Source organism: Morchella sextelata (assembly GCF_020137385.1).
Source record: "Morchella sextelata strain SCLS chromosome Unknown scls_23, whole genome shotgun sequence".
NCBI classification, from domain to species: Eukaryota; Fungi; Ascomycota; class Pezizomycetes; order Pezizales; family Morchellaceae; genus Morchella; species Morchella sextelata.
In genome coordinates this window covers 1,071,512-1,093,349 of record NW_025408638.1, presented here as the reverse complement: position 1 = coordinate 1,093,349, position 21,838 = coordinate 1,071,512, and the positions used below count along the sequence as shown (strand labels likewise).

The 21,838-nt window shown below is 45.6% G+C and overlaps 7 protein-coding genes across 7 annotated transcripts; 4 read left to right on the top strand and 3 right to left on the bottom strand.

The window, feature by feature from the left end:
• Positions 1-193: 193 nt before the first annotated feature.
• H6S33_007519 (uncharacterized protein) lies at positions 194-778 on the bottom strand (the record flags this gene model as incomplete). Its single annotated transcript, XM_044838877.1, has 1 exon — positions 194-778. One exon carries the CDS (start codon positions 776-778, stop codon positions 194-196), a length of 585 nt encoding a protein of 194 aa, XP_044689055.1.
• Positions 779-2,468: 1,690 nt separating this feature from the next.
• Positions 2,469-3,708, bottom strand: H6S33_007518 (uncharacterized protein; the record flags this gene model as incomplete). Its single annotated transcript, XM_044838876.1, has 2 exons — positions 2,469-3,537; positions 3,599-3,708. The coding sequence occupies 2 exons, from the start codon at positions 3,706-3,708 to the stop codon at positions 2,469-2,471; spliced, it is 1,179 nt and encodes a 392-aa protein (XP_044689054.1).
• Positions 3,709-6,166: 2,458 nt separating this feature from the next.
• On the top strand, positions 6,167-8,360 carry H6S33_007517 (uncharacterized protein; the record flags this gene model as incomplete). Its single annotated transcript, XM_044838875.1, has 4 exons — positions 6,167-6,509; positions 6,572-6,866; positions 6,920-7,904; positions 7,956-8,360. The coding sequence occupies 4 exons, from the start codon at positions 6,167-6,169 to the stop codon at positions 8,358-8,360; spliced, it is 2,028 nt and encodes a 675-aa protein (XP_044689053.1).
• A 2,682-nt stretch (positions 8,361-11,042) lies between these two features.
• H6S33_007516 (uncharacterized protein) lies at positions 11,043-13,031 on the top strand (the record flags this gene model as incomplete). Its single annotated transcript, XM_044838874.1, has 8 exons — positions 11,043-11,092; positions 11,145-11,722; positions 11,788-11,841; positions 11,908-11,979; positions 12,036-12,077; positions 12,129-12,760; positions 12,817-12,873; positions 12,942-13,031. 8 exons carry the CDS (start codon positions 11,043-11,045, stop codon positions 13,029-13,031), a joined length of 1,575 nt encoding a protein of 524 aa, XP_044689052.1.
• Positions 13,032-13,551: 520 nt separating this feature from the next.
• Positions 13,552-14,088, top strand: H6S33_007515 (uncharacterized protein; the record flags this gene model as incomplete). The annotated part of the gene is made up of 2 exons (XM_044838873.1): positions 13,552-13,557; positions 13,786-14,088. The coding sequence occupies 2 exons, from the start codon at positions 13,552-13,554 to the stop codon at positions 14,086-14,088; spliced, it is 309 nt and encodes a 102-aa protein (XP_044689051.1).
• Positions 14,089-15,964: 1,876 nt separating this feature from the next.
• Positions 15,965-17,266, top strand: H6S33_007514 (uncharacterized protein; the record flags this gene model as incomplete). The annotated part of the gene is made up of 2 exons (XM_044838871.1): positions 15,965-16,022; positions 16,080-17,266. The coding sequence occupies 2 exons, from the start codon at positions 15,965-15,967 to the stop codon at positions 17,264-17,266; spliced, it is 1,245 nt and encodes a 414-aa protein (XP_044689050.1).
• Positions 17,267-20,566: 3,300 nt separating this feature from the next.
• Positions 20,567-21,343, bottom strand: H6S33_007513 (uncharacterized protein; the record flags this gene model as incomplete). The annotated part of the gene is made up of 1 exon (XM_044838870.1): positions 20,567-21,343. The coding sequence occupies one exon, from the start codon at positions 21,341-21,343 to the stop codon at positions 20,567-20,569; it is 777 nt and encodes a 258-aa protein (XP_044689049.1).
• Positions 21,344-21,838: the final 495 nt, after the last annotated feature.

The window sequence follows — 21,838 nt, the reverse complement described above, 5'->3', positions numbered from 1 at the left end:
AAGTATCTAAATATTAAGAGATTTGAATGGAAGATATTCGAAAGGAACAATTAAAAGGAAAAAGACTGTGGTATGTAATTATGGAGATTATGATGATCAAGGAAAAGTGGGTTAAGGTCATATCATGATCAATAGGCCGAAAAACAATTAATCCTCAGAATCAAAGCATCAGCTAGCGCCGCTATATCGCTAGCTAGTCGCATTCGGATTCAGAATCGCAATCATCTATTCCAGAATCATAGTTTTCATCGCCAAACTTGTCCCCAAACATATCTTCGGCATTGATATCATATGGGCCCCAAGGCGGCCTTGCTGGCCCCTTCGCTCTTGTACCAGGAACCGAAAGATACGATATTGCACCCTCAATCGTATCCGAAATAAGATAACCGCACTCGAAATCTATGGAAAAACCGTAAACTGATCCGTCAATTGCAAGTGCGAATAGTGTGTCTGTACTATGCTGCCAGATAAAATGCGACCGAGGTTCGTGCTTCAACCTATACCCTTCCCACATTTGGGAGGAATAGAAGTCATCTTCGGAGTTGTTCTCTTCATCGATGTCGACCTCCTGTACCTCGTAATCGGCTTTAGGTAATATTTCAGTAGCCAAAACGTAGTTCCAACGCTCGTCATTACTGGACATTCTATTCGTGCTGTTGGTTTCAGCAGCTGAAGAACCTTGATCTTCCGTGCACTTGGGAAGATCCGGACCCCCACATCCGGTCGAAGGGATATCAATATTATGTTGCGTTGTGGGTACGGGTATATCTGCCGACATTGATCTAGCTTCATGCGGAGTAATATTACTTCGAATTCGCTCATGACCAGGGCAGGTGTGGGAGGGTTGATGACATAGATGTGTCGGACAGTGTTTGTAGGAAAGAAATCGGCCTAGCGCAAAGAGGAGTTGGAGAATAAGACGGACCGCGAAGATCAAAAGTAAAACAATTTGATCCGGTGAGCTAATGTCGAGCTTTAGATTTGAAAGCACATCTTTGTAGGGGCAGTTATTGGCCATGCTGAGTTGGGCTCCATATATATATAGATGTTGCGAATATCTTGCTTTGAGAGCGTACTCATTGTAGAATATATAGATATATATACGAGTGATCCGGCCCGGGCCATGGCACTGGCTGAATAATATTGGCCAACTATAAGACGTACTAAGGACGTCGACGGGTAAGTGAGAAGACAATCGGATTACCCCTGGCCTGCATCCGTGAAAATCAGAAAAGAGTGTGTCACGGCAAGAAGTTCTTTTTAGTGGGAATTAATGTCGGTCACGTCGGGAAAACCCACTTTTTACCCGCCTGACCGAGACCCGTGACCTGCCATGCATACATGTAATGACTAACGCCACCTGGTAACGATTGAGCTTGCCGCACCATGCGCGCGCGCACGTATGTAATACGTTATGCTAATGCATATCGGCGCGCGGTAAATTATAAACCGATCAAAAGTATCGCGTTATTACCCTTGGAGCGCGTGTATACATATATATTATCTTGGACTCGTACTCACGCGGCCGGTTTAAGCCGCCCAAAGAATGATAGCGAGTGGCCGGTAACCAACAGGCGTGCGTCTTTTTTACCTTTTTCGCCTGGACGGCTTTAGTCTGAGCTTTATAGATATACCATTAAAAGTAGAGTGGGCTTATATAGTCGTTTTATCGACGAAAAAGGGCGTGATGGGCCCGGGAAATAAATACATGTATCGTTCTTGAGGTACTTCTTATCTACATGTACATACTACATGTTCGTAGTGGTTTCACCCCAATTTCTCTACTGCAATATGCCATGGGTTGCGTGTTGATTGCTCGTATGGTTGTCTGGGGTGTGATCAGTATACGTATACATGTATGTTCTCCAAAATCTCAACGCAAGCAAACTTCAAACATTATGAGCATGATCATGATGCACGGGAAAACAACATTGTCAATAACTCCAATATACATAACAGCAAGGTACTTTAGCTATGTACATTTATAACTGTATGTAATCAACCTATGACCACATGTGCATACATGAACTGAAACCTCCCCCGTTAAAGAAGAGAACAAAAAACCATCCGAATACATATTGACTGCAATTAAATTGATCCTCAGGTACTAAACTACTCACAAACCCTTCAAGAAAACACATCAGAAATATATAAATAACTTAAACTTAGAAATAAATGTAGAAAAAATTAAAATATCGTGACTCTATCAATTGCACCTTTGACGCTTCTTCCATATATATATATACCGGCCATTCCAAATCGCTCATGGGCATAACTTCGTACGAAAACTGAAGAGCCACCGATTATTGTTATATCTGGAAAAATGGGAGGTCGAATTGATTCATCTCGTTTCCCGCTTTCTGGGTTGGTTGCTCCTCCTTTGAGTCGGACTCAAACTCTCGAATTCACTTTCAACTGCATGCATCTGTATTCAACGACCTCTAGACCGGTTGATTCGAGGGAGTAGACTATTCTTCGTAGGGCCTAAGCGTTATGCCGCTATCTTGTTTCCAAATAACGTTTTGCTTGGCCTCGATGGCAGAGGCTAGGAAGAGACAGCCGAGACAGCCAGGTTTTGGTGTTAATATTTCATGTTTCCGACCTTTTTTACAGTGCGTGCCGTTATTACTAAACCTCCAATTTCCAGATCCATCGGGGCATTTTTCGCACTTGACAGTTGTTTGGTTGTACCCAATAAGCTTGGTGCAATGGGCCCATTTGGCATCGATGGTAATTGAATCGAAATGATCTCCAGGTCTAACGCGGTTTTGCATAACCAAGAATCCCCATAACTCGGCACACCCTCCGATGTAGTTGACTGTTTTAGCGACAACCTGGCTTGGTCCCTTCGAATGTGGATCTGCTGGAAGACCTTCAACTTTCTGTTTAAATAATTTCAATGTCTTTTTCTTCACCGAGCCATCCGGGGCTTTTTCGATATCCTTTTCGATCATCTTAAACTCATGCGGTGGCTTAAAAAAAGAGTCTCTTGGGAACGGACAATCCTCAGTGGAAATCCCTGAAAAGATTGAACTTGTAATCACTTGGTTCCATCTGGCAGCTATCAACTTTTCACTCAAAGCGCTGGTCAGGGGACCAAGCGGGAGGTTGACGCATTTACCAGTGCTGACTATTGTGATGTAATCGTTACAGTTGCTGGAATCGATGAGACTCTTCCTTTTGGCAAAGGTGAAGGTGAAAAAAGGAGGACTGAACTGGACGCGTCCGGGTCTTCTTCCCGTGCGTGTAGTACCGTCTTGGTCATTTGTACCAACTTCTACATCGTTGAAGTTCCTCGCAATGGTGTCTGCCCATTTGGCTAGGAAGATAACAACTGAATATCCATATCCAGCAATAGTTCCTTCTTTGGGGTCGTAAGGTGGAATCATAAAATTGACCACTGCCGCTAGTGCGCACCAGCTAGAATGTATTTCCAGGGCCACGTTGTGTAAGACTATTTCTGTGGTCTCGATCTCGGGTTTGTACTCGTTCTGGTCGTTAAGGGGCGCCTCAAATGGGTATGATTTGCCTTCAGCACTATTCCAAAAGATCAGATTGAATATCCCGTAAGAGAATTTGCAGACATATTAATCCTTACAAGTACTTAAGGTAATCCCATAGCTTTATGCGAACCAAATCTCGGTCTTTATTATTCAATGTTACCTCCCTTAAATGATGAATTATTTCTTTCAAATCCAAATCAGACATATCGGTGAAAAATGAAGGCCCGTCAGGTATTTTCATGATTGCTGCTAAAGGTATAGAAATTCAAAGTGGGTAATACTGCAGGATTTGGGTATATTGGAGCTGAGGACTTTTTAAATTATATATTAGTTAGTTATATATATCTATAATATCTAGAGAATATATACATACCACTACCTCATGAAACCCTTTAACTACATCCTCTCTAACAATTCGAGAAATTAGATATGTAGTTGCGCATGTTTGTTAGTAACTGGGCTAGCTCTAGGTACGTGTTTAAGGACATCATACGTGTATATAGTACGTGAACTCTGGGATAATAGATCTGCAGTTTCGGTCCTGAGATCGACTCGATTCAGGGGGTGGTTTCTTCAATTCTCTGCATTGAATTGCACTACCCCTGATCACGACGCAAGGAATCGTACAAATTATGATTTCAAAAACACCAGAATTGACGGTGGAACCGAAACCTAGGGCCCATAACGCATGTCCCAAAATTTCATATCATATCGTCATATGCTCGGTTTAAAACTCAATTCTCTGCCCCAAGGATGTCTTTAAATCTCAGTTTTGTTACCTTGTCTCCTGCATGAAACTCGGTGAAGGGAGGACGTACGTGGGGTGGGCCATGTGTGCAAAACTACGATTAGATGCATATGTAGCTTAACTGCGTAAACGTGTGAACGTTAATTTGATTTTTGGGAGAAACTTGTTGGACGGCCGATCACGAGCATGAGTGATGCTGAGCTGAGAACTACATGATGAGATCCCGACATGATTATGTCGTTGAGGTTGGTGTTACATCGGGTGGAACATCTGTTTGGTTCTCTATTTTCCATTATATAAGCCTATTTGTTTGGTACACAGAGGTTATAGCTTACGGTACATGTACGTGCTTACATGTACATACTTGTTCCAAACACGTAGCTATGCGCACGCGTAGGCTTTGAGCAAATTAGCTATGGATGGACCCCACCCATCGACGGCGTAAATCGGCCCACTCATGTAAGACAGGATCCGACCTCAGCTTGAGCGTGGAGGAGGCTCAAAAGTGTTAAATGGTAGATAAAAGAAATATCTTAATATAAGAAAACTATACTCTGGTCTATAGATGAATAGGTATATGTAGTATATTATATATATGTGTGTGTGTACGTACATGTACCTGTACCTACATAGCTATAGGCTTATACCGCCGAGAGCCGGAGCATATCGATATCTAAGAGACATGCGCCGTTCATGTGTACTACCGCGTGCGGATTCGGTGTTGGTATTCCTAATATATAGCCTGGCTACCTAGTACTAAGCTCATCATGCCCTGAAGGCATTAATAATGATGCCTCTCTTCTCGCATTTATCCCTTATGATTAAATTAGCATACAGGTTCCTAGCTTTTGTGGGCACAAGTAAAGCTACAGCCAAATCAGGTACGAGATCGATTGGTTTAGATCATAATAGGGCGCTTTGATAGGCAATTAGATGAGCTAACTGCTCTAGCTACTATTTCTATTTACCCAGAGGTTCATTATATGGTATTATAATTTCACTGCCGATAGTATTTAAACCCGAGGAAGCTAAACCCGAATGATTGGACCATGGCCACTGTTTATCATTAATTGTATTAAGATGCTCCGCCAATTGACCAATTGATCAATCAATACCTGATCATATCGAGCTGGTTAATTAAGTACTCTAAATCCCAGGTTTGTTTACCCCTCAGATGTATGCGTAGATAACTACAGATATTAGACACCCAGAAAGGCAAAATTATTTTGCATGTATATTGGTTCATGTAGCTTTACCTTTGTTTTGTGCGTGCTGGCTTGTATGAAACAACACCAAACCACATTTGGACCGCCAAGCAAAAGGGCATAAGCCACAGCCCACGAGTGATTATTTGTGAAATTATGTAAGCACCATTTCCCAAAACATTCCGAGAAACCACTTGGCCCGAATATCCACGTGCACGTGCCGATCACGTCTCAACTGGTAAAGATTTATATTTATCGTGTACATATTTTGATCTTTGCTCCAACTCACCGTCATGTACATGTAGTTATTTTACTGCGAAATTCAATGCTAAAATCAGAAAGAAGGAAGGACCCTTACCTCTACGTAACTTTCACTAGGCTACACACTTATGAAAATGTAGATAATCTTACCGGGCCGGGGGTTGATGAAGTGTAGGTAGAGTACTCGTAGTCTTTTGACGTTTCCGGACGCGACCACTATTGCATGCCATACAAAAGATAGCCTTGGCGGGTCTTTTCTGTGTATGCAATAGCAGTTGCGTCCGGAAACGCGAGTACAAAGTCTCTGCCGATCCATTTCCTCATTGAGCGCAGGCGGCCTTAATGTTGGATGCCTGAATAGGTTGCCCTCACTCTCCATGTCTACATTGTAATATCGCGCTACCTCCTCCTCCAGCTTCCAATCCGCCTACTATCACACAACAAGAGAGATGGAAAGACCACCGGCTTATAGCGAGAGATCCTCTCTCATCAAGAGTGAGCATAAAGCCAACAGACCACCATCATCAATTGTTTTCTCTGACGATGGACTATATCCCGACCTATCAAACCTGAATGAATGGGCAGGGCCTCGTCACCCAAGAAGAAGCCGGACCGTACCCAGGAAGACCAAAACTAGGGATTGGGCAACGTACCCAGGCCCCATCATTCAAATCTGTAGTTTGGCCGCATTCTTCTACTTTCTTCTATTCTGTGGGGTGCTTTCTCTCTGCTTGGTGGTGGGGTTGCGCCTACGTGGAGATCCCCCGTACGTGAGAAAAGTTGCTATCATTGGTACGTAATTAGCCTGTTTATCTTCTTCGGTGAGATGTTAATCACTTTGGGAGGGTAAACAGGCGCTGGGCCAGCAGGTGCATCTGCAGCCTTCAATATCCGCAAATATGCCCGCAGTCATGGGATCCTAGTCGATATAACAATCTTCGAGAAAGATTCCCATATTGGTGGTCGTTCTACGCGCCAAATTAGTCTCAGCGATGAAGACGGTGATACCGTTCAGATTGCCGCCACTGGCTTCCATGAAGCTAACCAGAATCTCGTCCACATCGCTACAGAATTGGGGCTGAAAACCGTTTGGCTCGATGGACGTGCGGACACTGATCTATCTGGTCGTAGTGGGGAGCGGTGGGGAGTGTACGTTTTAGCTCGCCCGTACTAGTTTGTCCCTGACGCTGACAGAGATGTAGCTTCGATGGTCGCTCGATAGTCTTCCGCCAAGCTCATCCTACAAACTTCTTAACTGGCTGGTGGTGGAGCTTCAAGCTATTCTACTTCTACGGGCACTCTCCACGCTATACTAGAAACAATGCACAAGATACACTCTCCAAGTTCAGCCGCATCTATACCAGCTTCTTCCCGTTCACATCCCTCCTAGAGGTTATTAAGGACCTTGAACTTCAAGAAGTAATTACCTCTACTGGCTCTCAACTACTCACCGCACATGGCGTCAAGGACAATTTTCAGAGAGAACTTGTCAACTCCTGGGTGCGTCGCGACTTTACCCAAAACCTCGGAACTATGAGTGGTCTTGCAGCCATGACAGCGTTCGACGACGGTGGCGATATGACTGTACAAGGTGGCCACTGGAACTTATTTGAAACCATGATTGATCGAAGTAATGTTGACCTTCGTCTCAACACTGCCGTTTTTGGGCTGCGAAGGATGGATTGGGGCGGGTGGGTCGTTGCCAGTCAACCAGCACATGGTGATAATGACCCAGAGGATGGCGATTATACCGAGTTCGATTCAGTCATTCTTACGGCCCCATGGCAGTTTTCAGGACTAGATATCAAAGGAGAACCTCTCGAGAATGTACCAGATGATAGGGAGTACGCGGGACTACATATCACGTTGTTCAAATCGCCGAGGATGTTGTCGGGGGCATACTTCAACTACAATGGTGAAGTTCCGGAGACTTTACTTACTACGCTACGTGATTTTGAGTTCCAGGACATGAACAGTAGGACTGGCATGGAAGGTGTGGGTTCAGTGGGATTTTACGAGATTAAGAGTGTGAAGCGGAGTGATCGGGTCGACAAGATGGACGTTGTCATTACAGAGTGGCTCTATAAACTGGTATCACCAGCAAAGATTGAAGACGCTACTATCAAGGCAATGCTTGGCGCTGGTGAAGATGAGGATGGGATTATCTCTTGGATTTACCGTCATGAGGTATATCTTTCTTTCTACATTTTTATCATTAATAATTAACATAGATTGTAGTGGCCTGCGGCAATACCCTACGTATACCCCAAAACCCAGAGCACCCCTCTTCAACCACTCAAACTTTCACCCAACTTCTATTACACCTCAGCTATTGAGTCACTTGGTAGTACCATGGAATTGAGTTCGTTAATGGGCTCAAATATTGCTGCATTAGTGGTGAATGAATGGTGGAAGGAAGGGCGAGGGAAACGACCAGTCAGGAACTTCAATGAGCCAGCAGGAAAGAATTCTCATGATACGTCAACATTGTGGCCTGAGACGGCTTATTCATGGGGACGAGGTGTATATGAAGGAATATGGAAGGATGATCTTCACAATTCTGGACAAGAAAGAGTTATGGAGTCGGAGGAGGCAGAGGTTCCAAACGAATCTGAGGAGCAGAAACAGGAAACGGCTGAGTAGGGCGCCAAAATGCCAAGGGCGCCAGAGTGCCATGAGTTGGAGATATTTCTTTTGTAAAATGAGGGCATCCTTCGTGACCCAGTCTTTCTTACACTCATCTTTTATTTATTCGGGTCAATTGACACCATATCAACTTTTCTTTATACTAGTCATTGTTCATTATCGAATTTTCTGTGAGCCTTACTACGATCTATATTGTGATTATGACCTTGGACATCTTCTACTGGTCTTAATAAAAGTCATCTTATCCAAAGTTGACGGGTGAATCCTCTCTTCGAGATGATGCGCCATATATGCTTCATCCAAAGAGCACAAAACTAAATCTTCGAAGACCTCCCAATCGGCTTACCAACCGATCCGGATCCTATAATCGGAATAATAATCCTACGACTACAACTAATGTATATAAATACATACATATGTATATATACTGAGTTATAAACGTCATCTGGTTCGCACTTGAAAACGTTTTACTCGTGGGGAGAGTGCCTGGTTTCCAATATGTCTGCCAACGCTGGACGGAATACCAGTCCATTAATTCAGCTTTTATCTTTAAAACTGGGATTTTAATAACATTCAGGCTGAGAAACAAGTTGTTGTAATAGAGACAGATTTTTAAGCTGCAGGGTATTTCTTTTTCAGTGTAACAGCGGTACGTAACCACAGCCCGCTTTGGAAATTGGAAAAGACCACCGCCCAGATATCTACTGTGAGTGATAAAATTGCCTGGGCAGTTACTATTGTGAAGCCTGCTGTAACACCTCGGACGAAAGGAAACATTATCTTCCCTGCGTGACACACACGAAAACCCCTTGTTTAATAGATCAATAACGAGATCGTGATCATATGGGAATCAATCTGCGAGGCTTGTACTCGTAATTTTTTGGCGTTTCCGGACTGGACTGGGTCTGCATACCACCAAAATATGGTTGTTATGCACGATTTTCGCCCATATGCAGACCCAGTTCAGTCCGGAAACGTCAAAAAATTACGAGTAGTAGCTTTTCCATTATTGTTGATTGGGCAACAAAACTCTCGCTTTTGGTGCGGCAGCAAATATACTCCCGCGGCCGAAGCCACGGTGATCAGAACCAGCTGCGTATGTTGACTTTTGGTGCTTCATTGATTCGTAGACTCAGGCTTCGTTGCGATTAGAGCCATCAATTTCAATGGTGGAGTTCGATGGTTGCCAACCTTATGATGTATATATTTAGTTGAGTGCGATAGGAGGGAGCTGAGCATTCCGGAGTTCACCATTCCTCTGCTGCAGGTTTAGTGCCCTCGCGGCGTAGGGAATAAAAGCTGCAACACCTAGTGTCACCCAACATGCCAGGTGCAACGCCGCAGAGCGAGTAAATTAACGCTCATGACAGAACAAAATGTTGGGTGTGGAAGTGAACATCGGACGAACACTAGCACTGATCACTGCATATATGCGACACGTCATCTGAGACGAGTTTTAAATTTTTTTAGTGTGGTTCGCAAAAATTAGGTGCGAAGGTGGATTGTTTCATGGCTGTCTGATGTCGGTACAGCATTACCTATACGTGGAGTAATAGAAAGTCCCAATGCTTGGAGTTATTCCAAATATCTTAGACAGAGAGCGCGCTGGCTCTGTGACCTGAGTGAGGTAGAACATATGTTGGCGTGCGACTCACTGCGGCATAAGTGGCGCCCACCAGCGCCGCACCTTTACGCGTCTCTCACATTATTTTGTGAGACTTATGAAAAGCTATAAGAAGTACATATAGATACTATCAAAATCAGAAATGTCGAGCCTTCTTGATTTTCATTTTATCCATTTTATGGATACATCTACAACGTTTTGCAAAGAAAATGACGTTTTCGGCGTCACATACCTGGATTCGGGGAATATATAATAATAACATACATGCATCGCATGCATAATTTAGTATTTAAAACCTTCTGGGCTCAATCAATTGTACAATTGTAAGCAAGCACGTTATTTTCAGTTCTCGTATCTCAAACTTAGCCCCAAATATCAGTTCTATACCAAAATCGAGAAGGCCAAAGTTGCCAGAAAAGGAGGATCTTGTTATAAAACCATGTATTCTGCAGATGCATGACTCAAGTTGCCATCACTGCGAAAACTGAAAAAGCTCCTTTAAGCTAAATGTGGTAAACTCTAATATGTAGACGAAACCTGACTTTATCAAGGTCAAGTCATCACTAAAGAGCACTGCGTTTGACGATAAATCTATATTGCGGGTGAGGTTCATCATTTTCATTTTCATTTCGCTTGCAAACACAGAAAGATTGCAGTATTGATGAAGATACATGTATTCTTTCATACGAGTCTTGTACGGAGGGTAGATATAGCGACGTAGACCGAGCTGCTGATCCGTCTGTCAGCTACATGTACACTTAATATTGGGTTACGAACACGTTTTTGCACTAGTAATACGTGGTCTGAACCTCTTTATGGGCCATTTCCAGTAACGATCATACATTCATCATATATGTCCTCGACGCTCGTCATATATAAATAACAGGAGACCCCCCGCATGTCATCCATCATGTTTCTATACGCATCAAGTTCATCTAATGCTAAAGCTGCTTTCCTTTCCATCATGCTAATGAACCAACAAGATCTAGTGTTATACATTCTTCGCTGTCATAGCCTTCCAACGACAATAGGGCTCGGCAATCCCCATGGCAACAATGTCCTCTATTCACTGCAAATCACCGGAAGGCTTATGGACCACCTTCTGGTAAACAATCATAAGCCATCACTCGATCAATGCGGCACTCTTTAAATCCTAGGACCCAGAAACGAGTTAACTTCAACGAACAGCACGTTCTTCGTATTCTCTCTCTTTTCCACCACCACCACCACCATCCTATCATCATCACCATCCCCACCATCACCATCATCATCATCACCACCGAAATCATCGCCACAATCATCTTTCTCCGCCCCCTACCATCTACCATGCGTACACGCGCAACTTCCCTACCATCTACCCAGCGAAAGCTACTGTATGCACCGCATTGCCCGTGTGAGAACCTTTGGAGGCATTCTCACGTCGATGTGGGCCATAGCTATGGGCACAGCTTGGCTGAAAGGGACGAGAGAGTCGCAAATCGATGCATGAGAATGTTTTTCTTTCTTATGGAACATCCAGGAAATGCACCAGGAACGGAGATTGAGAATCTGACCGATGAGACGATGCCCGTGACAAGTAAAAGGCGTGAATGCCTGGCTCCTCTGGTCGAGGGAGTGAACGATCCGCTTACACTCTCTCCTGCTATTCAGACTTTGCATAGGCGAAGAAGAATTAATGCCGCCGCTGCTGCCGCAAAGGGGCCTGCGACTAAGATCACTAGGGGCGTTCTGTTGGGTGTGTATCAGTTATACCCAGTTTCCTCCTCATATGGCAGGAATGCTGATGTAAACGAATTACAGAGATTCCAAATTTTTTTCATGGTGAAACCTTTGAAAAACCTCTGTTAAAACTGGGTAAGATACCTCATTATTCGCCCTTCGAGAGCACTATCAGAATTAGACAAACTAACAAGCCACCAGAGCCCGAAATTTCTTTGCCTGCCTCTACCCCTCATCGCCGCTCCAATAGTTACTGCATTTCCCACAAACTCGGTAAAACCTATCCTACATCTTTCATAAGGCTGTAGCTAATAGTTAAATCGTGTCAGCTCAACGTGCTGCTACCAATTTTACACAGAATATTGACTCTCGTAAGCTACCATTGGCCTTCATTACAGACTACTGCTAACACGCACGCATAGAGACGTCCCAGAAAGACATTTCCAAGTTTCGTTTTATTATTAGTTCCCCCTTGAACAATGGGAATATCAAGCTAGATAAATCCAAGTATAAGCATAAAGAGAGAGATTTTGCTATCGACGTGGTTTTACCAGACGTTAAAAGAGATAGATCTTCTCCAAAGACTAAGAGGCACAGTAAATCTCATAAGGAAAATGCGCCTCTTTCATCCCTGGATGCCAAAGTGGAGCCGACTCTTCCTACTACACCTGGTACCGATGGAGTCTCTGATTCCGGTAATATTCTTCCTGATGCACTCTTTCAGGGCTCCCACTGGGAAATCCTCAAAGTATCCAAACGTAGCCCTAACCTGAAACCTCGTAACAGAGTTCTCTCGGAGATGGAACGGAGGGTGGTGGAGGGTCCAAGCGAAACAATTCGCCGATGGAAAAACGAAGCAGCTAAGGAGACAAGATACATGCACGAACTGAAGGTCACCGAGGAATTGGCAAAGAAGAATCGGGAGTTTGAAGAATGGTCCAGAGCCTGCTCCTCCATTGAAGAGAATATGGTCAAGTTTGCGGACGAGTTGACAATTAAGAAAAAGAAGGAGGCACGCCAGAAGAAAATTGATAAAGCCAAGGCAGATAAGGTGGTAAGTTGTTACTCTTCCAGCCTGTTTAGTTGTACGGATCTGATGGGTCTCTGTAGGAGAAGGAAGAAATTATTATCAGGGCCGAAGATCCTCTGCCGGAAGATCAGTACGCTGTAAGTTAATCCATTTTCCGCATAAATCGCTTTCTTTCGTGCTGATACCATTACTATTCGTTGTAAAGGCGGCAAGAAACGCAGAGGATATCGCATATCATGATGCCCTTTGGAACATCTATAGTTCCACCCTTCCTAATTTACCTCTACCCCGTTGATCTATGCGTAGGGTTTGAATTCGGTAACAGGTCCGCATCCCCTATAGAAATGTCCTCTAGTAGGTTCACGGCGTCATTCCATTCTTGTTTTTGTTTTTAACATCCCACATCTAGTTCTTCCCTCTAAGCTGAAGACCGTATTCTTAAATAGTTCGTTGTCTGAATAGTTTGGCATCATCCGGAAAGATTTGTAACATCAGTTTCGTCTTTTTGTTGGTGTGGTTTGGATGGATTGGCATCTTCCTGGGAATGGGGTGTTTATTTTTCTGGTAGTAACGTTTTGAAGTAAGTCCAGCATTGGCTGGATCATTTCGTGTCATTGGGAATTCTTTGTAACTTTTTGACACTGAATCATCGTTTGGGTCATTTAGAACGTAGATATATACGTTCTAAGTTAGCAGAACTACGCGGCTCAGTCATCGAATAAAGCATGGTTGATCTAAGTTGCTATTATCTATCCTGATGATTGTCTAACGTCAGTACTTGTGTTTGTAGGCTCGCCAAGAAAATCGAAACAAATATGACGGTACCATCCGTGCGCTAGAACTACCAGATCGCTTCAAACTCATCCTACCACATCTACCGTTAGCCATCTATACTCTCATATAATCACACCTACCCATCCCCCATACTCTACCTCCCATCCACATCCACCAACACCATTTCTTCACCACACATCACTACTAACCAACACAGCAAACAAACACCTCCAACCATACCACCCACCCACCCCAATAAATCACCCCACATTCAGCCCGCAAAACGTGAAACAGCCCGACACCACAAGAACAAAGCGGCAGCCATAAAGGCCCTCAACCGCGCCAAACGCAATGCGCAAATCGCTGCCCGCGACCAGCGCGATTTTGAGCTTGCGCTTGAGGCGGCGAGGGTCAGTGTGGAGCTTTGCCGATTCTTTGAGAGTGCCGCGGGTAGCGAAAGTGGAGGCGAAAGTGAAGTCGAGGAGGAGCAGGAGGATTGGGAGGATGTAAGGGAAGATGTGGATCTCGAGGTTGATATGGTGGATATGGCGGATGCGGTGGATACGGAGGAGGGATAGGGGGGAGGTAGTCTCCCTACTAGCAGCAAGCTGCTCACCAGTGTGGAATGTAAGCAGGGGGGCTGGGGACGAGCCTAGGGAGGAGGATAAGGAGGACGATGACTTTGTAGGATTGCGACATGGTTTGTGGACATGGTTTGTGTGACATGGTTACGCTAATTAACTACCGGTATCCCTTAGACGGATGAAATCGTCAAATTCGCAGCCTGGACCGTGCACGCACTGAGTTGGGTATATCCATTGCTCTTAATAGTTGATAATAGACCTAGAGCGAATCAAAAATAAGTGTTAGATACCTGCTTAGGCTAGTATTAGCTCAAAAAGGCAAGCTGCGAATTTGACAGTTTCATCCGTCCAAGGGATAATACGTATGATACGCCCGACTTTGGCTCTGAGAATGCTGTGGCTGTATAAAAACTACTTGGCTTTCTCAATAATCAACTAATATCATCGCCGCGATTACATAATGACTGTCTTGTTAACCAGCTTTCCAAGAAAAAATCGCTCTCATCGTCCACGTCAGACTCACGTGACATACATTTTCACCATATGACGTGATACACATCCCCCACGATGTGACACGTCCCATTTCCACTTGGTCCCAAAAGTGGGATTTCGATCATTTCCACCCGCCCGAATTACTAAACAACCGGCTAAAACGGCTAAGTAGCCTCGCCCGAGTGATACCCAGTGAGCCTAGTGCTCTAGCCGGATTAGGTTAGGCTCCTGCCCTATACGACTTTATTTCAACTTCAGGTCTTCAGTATTAATGTCCTGCATGTCGAGGTCATTCGTCCTGACCTGATGTGTTATGGACTAGCCTCCTGGTACTTTTGCTGAGTAGTTACATAGCTACTACCCGGGTTTTCTGGCTGTCGGAAATTTTTCAGTATATCTGTCTAAGATAGAGACAAAGGGTGGTAATGTAGTTCTCGAGATCTATATCTAGGAGCGCCTCTGTTTCTCGTAATGGTAGAAGCTGTGGGGATCGATCTATCGGACGCAAATGCACGATTCCCGGACCGAGATTAAACTTTCAGACACAAGTCCCCTAGATCTGCCTCCGTGGATCTATTTTTCCGATACCATTCCGCACTCTTATGCACCACATCAGCTTTCCACATATGAGTGATCATGACCCAAGAAGGCTGAAGGTCAAGAACCTGATGGGACCCGGGTATCGCTCCGTCCCCCCCGACCACCGGCCATGGATCCGGGTCCGCCCTAGTCGCGATGCGTTCGGGCTTCCCCCTGAATCCCCAATCGGGATACAGCCGGCCTTCTGTCCATCAATTCTCTACCCCCGGCCGGCCGATGCACCAACACTACTAATAACCGTTTACAGTCTGGCGCAAGACCAACTTCGCCCCCACTGGCTAATCATATTGCAGATTGTTGTAATAGTCGCGTATTTATTCGGCGGTTATTGGCGCATGTTGACAGAAGCCGGGATATTTTCAGCTTCCTACGCTGACTGATCAACCACCAACTACATGTAGTTGACTGCAGTAATAAATACTCTTAGCCGAGGTATTAGGACTGAAAGATAGACGCGAGCGTCTACTTAAGCGCTTCATTAACGGCTTCACAGAGTATCACTCGCACCCCTTCTGTCTCTAAAATTCCCAAAAGACCTAAAAAGAGTCAAAAAGGCTTCATCAAAGCCCCACGAAAGTATGCCACCGTCCAAAGGTCCCCTACACTCCATCATCGTATATCACTCGTGGTGTTGTTGCCAAGACTCTGTAACACACCACACACACTAAGGGCTAGGTTTTTTTGCGCAGAGCCGCAAGAAAATCCGCAACCTACTCTGCACCCGCATATCAGCACTATCAACGCCGCCGCCGCCCAGAAAGCGCAATTGCACATCACAATGGCCGCTCCCACGCCTCCCAAAGCCGCTGAAGGCAATCCGGCCTTCAAGTATATGGGTACTGTACTCTCTCTTTACCACTGTAGACCTCTCCGCTAACATAGACCCACCACAGGCCTCCCTAACATCAAGGCCAAACTGCCTTCGCGCAACTGGCTCATCTTCTTCAGCATCACGGGAACCTTTGCCGCAATCGTATACCATGACCGCCGTGAGCAGAAACGGATCCAAGCACTGTGGTGTTCTCGTGTCTCCCACCTCGCCCTTGAGCCCCTCGGGCCGCTGGAGCTCCCCCGCAAGGTCACAGTGTACTTGAGTGCGCCCCCAGGAAGTGGAACAGACATCAGACCCTCACAGGAACACTACCGCGACTTTGTGAAGCCGATTTTTACGGCTGCAGCGCTGGACGTTGACTTTGTGGAGGGCCGCCGGATGGGTGAGCTCCGGCACAAGGTTGCGGAGGGCATAAGGAAGCAGAGACTGGGTGTCGATGGTGAAGACATCATCGAAGAGACTCGACGGAAGGGTGGGATCTCCCGGGTTGGCGCGGTTCAGGGTGAGGTCGTGGTGGGACGCCATGCCTGGAAGGAGTACATTCGGGGCCTACATGAGGGGTGGCTGGGGCCGCTTGAGGCCCCGGAAGAGCCCAAGGATGATGCGCAGCGGGCCGATGACAAGCCGCCTGCGGAGCAGAGTGAGCAGGTTCTCAAGATTGAAGATGTCATCGCCGACGCCGAGAAGCAGAAGTCGGAAGAGGGCGAGAAGAAGAAGGAAGAGGACAAGAAGCCCTCAAAGCCCTCTGTACCCCCATCCTATATTCTCCCTGAAGCCTACTCCTCCGCGCAGCTCCCACCTGGCATCCCCACAACCTTTGATCCCGTCGGCGTCATACCGCACCCGCACATTCTCGGCTTCCTCAACACGCCTATCCGGCTATATCGGTATGTCACACGGCGACACCTAGCGGATCAGTGTGGGCGCGAAGCCGCCGCTATTGCCCTCGGCGCGTACTCGCGGCCTTTCTACCATAGCCCCGATCCCAGTGCGACGATGAGCACTGAAGCCGATGTAGCAGCAGGGCTGGAGGCAGGCAAGGAGTATGGTGAGATTGAGGGGGAGCTGAAGGTTGAGGAGGGTGACTGGCCGAAGAAGTACTGGAAGGATGAATCGCTGCAAGGAGTGTGGCAAGAGGATATCAAGTTGGACGCCAGGGTGGCCGAGAGGATGAGGAAATTCTTTTGGCCGCCAAGGTTGGAGAGTGAGGATGGGCTGAGAGAGGAAGGTATTGAGACCAAAGAGTAGGTAGATGTATGTGGTCCTGTATATATACTAGCTGGCTTTGATGATTGTCGTAGATACTTACTCCCCTTAAAATAGCTGAAATTCGATGCTAAATATAAATAATTCGAGATTCTGGCACTGCTGCACAAGTTGTTTTATTCGATAAATTTTGGGATTTTAATAACGTAGCATCTAAATCTTCTGGGCCCAATCCAAATATGAAATGTTATTTGTGTCTTGAATGGAATGGATCCACGATATTTTGTTTGTGGTACTAATGTCCCCCTATTAATCGTAAAAATGGCGGCGTGAACGATGAAGCAGGCATTTACTTTTCCGCCCCTAGCCATAAAAAGATAACATAAATCCCAAGCCGGAAGAGTAGTTAAACTCCTAGAGAACTGAGCTTTAAGTCTCCAGTATCCAAGCTCTAGGTCAATTATAGTTAAGAGCTATCAAAACCTCGGCAGAAGAGAGATCATCCTAGTGCAGGCCGGCATTCATATTCATGAACAGATGCCGGGTTCGCCGTTCTACTTGTTTTGAGACGCCGAATAGTGAGAACCGTGCCCATAGTTCATCTTTTGAAGAAATAGGGGAAGTGTGTCGTAATGGTGGTTGCCAGCGTTCTGTGTGAAGGAAACTAATACATACATGTATATATATCGAAGGGGCTTACTGTGACTGCTCTGTTTTTCTTATCCATACGTACTGACATTACTTTTCCTACCACATTTTCCTTTCAATTCATACACGGCTTGCCACTATACTTTAATCTCGATTAATTATTTTCATCACGAAACTCTCTCAAAAAAGGTGATTGACCTTTCTACTCGGTGGTTGGTTACCATAACTAACTGTTGCAACCAGCCAGCCAGTCATCTCCACGCAACTCCAAGCTTGGAACACCACCTTAACGATATTGCGATATCATAACCCACCAACTTTAGGACTATAAGAATACTCGTGCGTGTAATTTGACGAGACTCGATGGTTCGTGGCTATCTCTGGGCCGGCTGCGACTGTTCTGGTGGGGGGGGGTTGAGCTAACATATTATCCCTGACAACGTCATTAACGATATTTGTGGTGAGTAAAGGTGTTATATCTCTAGATATAATTTTAGTATTAGCTATACACTTTGCCTTCTTTTGTGCGTTGAGGATACAATCATAACTAATCACTCGGGGACTGTCGTGTGAGGGATGAGAGCAGTTATAGGCTTCGATGAAGGAGAAGATAGAGGATTTAATTTATTAACCTGTGATCATATTGAAAGGTATATGTAGCTAAGTACATGTAGCTACATATATATATTTAAGTAAATATATATACGTTGTTGTGGATCCAATAGGACAAAGAGTTTAAACCCAAGAGTACACGACGCATCTGGGCTGCCGTCGACTCTATATCTACATCTCTAAACTCCTAACAAACTATCACGTCATAGTCACCGAGAATCCCATCTCATAACTTGGTACAACCACGTTAATATCCAGTAAAACAAACATCATATTTCATATATGTGAGGTAGTGGCTGGGGTTAATTAAGATACGTATCCTCCCTGTCGAAACAACAGCCAATGAAACAAGACCTGATATAATATTGTACATCCACTCTCTATAGCCTACACGCGCGCCAGCACACACCCCGCGCTTCCCATACACGCCTATATTCCGGTCAAATGTGGCTGATCTGAAAAGCGATTGACCCAGGATCACCTCACAAGGTTATGGTGATGTTAACTCGGGGCAGGTCATGCCCTGTATTAGTGAGCTGACGCTCCACAAGGTCATGTACACAGATGTGTGTGCACTCATTCTTTAAAGCATGGTATGACTATTAATCTCATGGCTGGCCTGGCCACCAGGCTGGGCCGTGCTAGCATGCAGACTAGTCTGTTGGATATCGCAGCGCACACATACCTTAACCCAGCCATCATGATATCACGCATAAGCACTGTCTATATCGATGTTCCCGGTTTTGGCCAGTATTGCGGATATCGATGCACCCCGGGCCCCTTAATAGCATGTGGTTAGGTGTTTACTGATCATCTCTCGTGATTGGCGGTTCCGGAAATGAAAAATCTCGTACAGCGAGATCTCGAGAGGTAGAATTGTTATAGAAATTACAGAGGTCTAGAAACAGGGTTTAGGTGGTTGACTCGCGATCGGCCAGGACTTTCCCCATACTTCTACAATAATTTTACCTCAAGCTATGATTATCGAGCTTGAACCAAGCACAGTAATTTCAGAAGGAATCCTCTATCAATCAAAGAGTTTTTCTAAGTGTTTCTATATGTTTACGATTCATGGGGAGATCGGCTGCATGTACATGTGCGCCAATATGCACGGATATATAATAAAATCAACTAATGAGTACCCCCCATTCACGCCACGGGAAAAAAATTTCCACGCTTGAGATACGTATTTGCCTTGGGGGAAAAATACAGTTATGCATCGTGAGCTGGCATTTTCGATCATCGTTGGCGGTAATCGCGAATAGGTTACGATACAATGCCTTTTGGAATTTCGCCTTATATCAGACCTTCTGCTATTGACTGAAACATGACTCAGTCTGTGGGAAGTCAGGAACATGCTTTTAAATGAGACGCTCGCGGGTTCAGGTCAGGTCAGGCTTATAGCACGCATTAATTCCCATATCAACATATTATCCCTTGGACGGATGAAAGTTGTCAAATTCGCGACCTGGACCGTGCACCACTTAGTAAGGGAATTATCTTGCTTTTTACGGTTGGCAATAACAACAGAGCCAATCAAGAATTTCGAACAATTGCCATATTAAGCTAGTGATAGCTGAAAGAGTGTGGTCGCGCATTTGACAACTTTCATCCGTCCAAGGGATAATACGTGCGGGGCCGAGGGAGCTGGTGGGGGCTTACCTAAAATTATGTAATCTATATTTAATATCCTAATTACTATCTAAGCTGTTTTCTATAAAAGTTATAAGAGTGTGTGGTTCGTGAGAAGCTCCTCCTTCTATAGATTTACGGGCTTGTGAAATGTAAATGGTTTTTGTCAAGATTACGTGACGACGATGTTGTCTTCTTATATGCTTTTTTTATATGTCTTTCTTTTTCCTCTCCAACCGATCTCGAACTAACTTTTCCTACTCAAAGGATCAATCAATGATCAATCAATTCACCCTTTCCTGCAGGCGGCTTAGCGTTCCCAGATCTCTTGGTCGAATTTCAAACTGCACTACTTTTTGACACTTTTCATTCCCCCACGGGCATCATGAAACAATGCGATGAAACAGGGGCTCCTTCACAACCCGTCACTCGCCTACGTCTGGCGGTCAATCAGCGTTCATTCTCCTTCTCCTCGAGCCCATCCCCAGGCCCAGGCCTCTTCTTCCATCTCTGCACCGGCGGCAGTCCCTCCAGCGCCAGATCCTCATCCCAGTCGTCAGGGCGTGTGCCGAGCCTCTGATGCTGCTTCACACGCTCCAAAGCAATCTCGCACGCGACCTGGTGCGCGACAGCGGCTTCGTGGATGCGGTGACGGGTGAAAAAGTTGTGGTTCGAGATCTCAATCAGCGCGGCGTCCGCGGCCGATATGGGGTCTGTGCTGGGGCCAGAGTCGGAGTCCATGAGCGGGCGAATGGGAGATGAGTGTGAGTACATGCAGGTACCAGCGCGGGTTCTTCCAGCTCTATATACTCCTGGTGCTGCAGGTGCGGGAGTGGCAGGGGATATGGCCCGAGGTGATGCAGTGCCAGCTACATGTATATAAGCAATGGGTTCGCCCGAACTGCTGGGTTCCTCTTCGACTCCTCCTCGCTTGGTGGATATTGGCCCGAGCGTTTCCGCGGCGATGTCCCCCTCTGCTGTTGCGTCGGCGGCTGCAGATTTTGAAATGGACACCGCTTCTTCAGCCCCGGGGCTAACCCCAGGTCTGGCCCCAGCTTCAACGACAGCTGGCGATGGAAGTGTAGGGTCAGCAGTATCAGTACCATGATCAGTGCCAGCGCTAGTCTCACCATCTGCCGGGCCCAGGGGCGAAGGCGGCGGGCTGAACCCCCTTGTCCTGTATCTCGTCCTCACGAACAGTACCTTCTTCCGACCTCGCGCACTCATGAGTTCCGTATTCAAGATTTTTTGTTCGTGGCGTAAAGTGTGTTTGTTGTACGTAACTAGAGAGGGAAAAGAGAGTAGAGAGAAAGAGAGGGTGTTTGTAACTTATAGCTTCCACAAAACTTGGTTTCAAAACATCAAAGCGATGGTTGTTTGAAGATGTTTGTTTGCTTCACGAACTTGTAAAAGAGCGTTTGTAGATTAGTCAGCGAGGATTAGCGAGTGATATACTATGATGGAGGTTCTAGCTCTAAGGTTACGTGACGTAACGTCACGGTTTCATTTTCTTTCGTTTACTACATGCAGTTACCCGCGCAGAACAAAAGCTTCCAGGGCGTAAGGCGTTGTATGTATGCATTTATGGTAGTGGGTACGTATATGCAGCTGGTACTGAATAGAGGGCACCTGCTAACTGTCAATTTCGACAATTGAGGGCGTACTCGTGGGGCTAAGCTTCACAGGTACTAGCGTGATAGGCGGCTATTTGATTCATAGAGT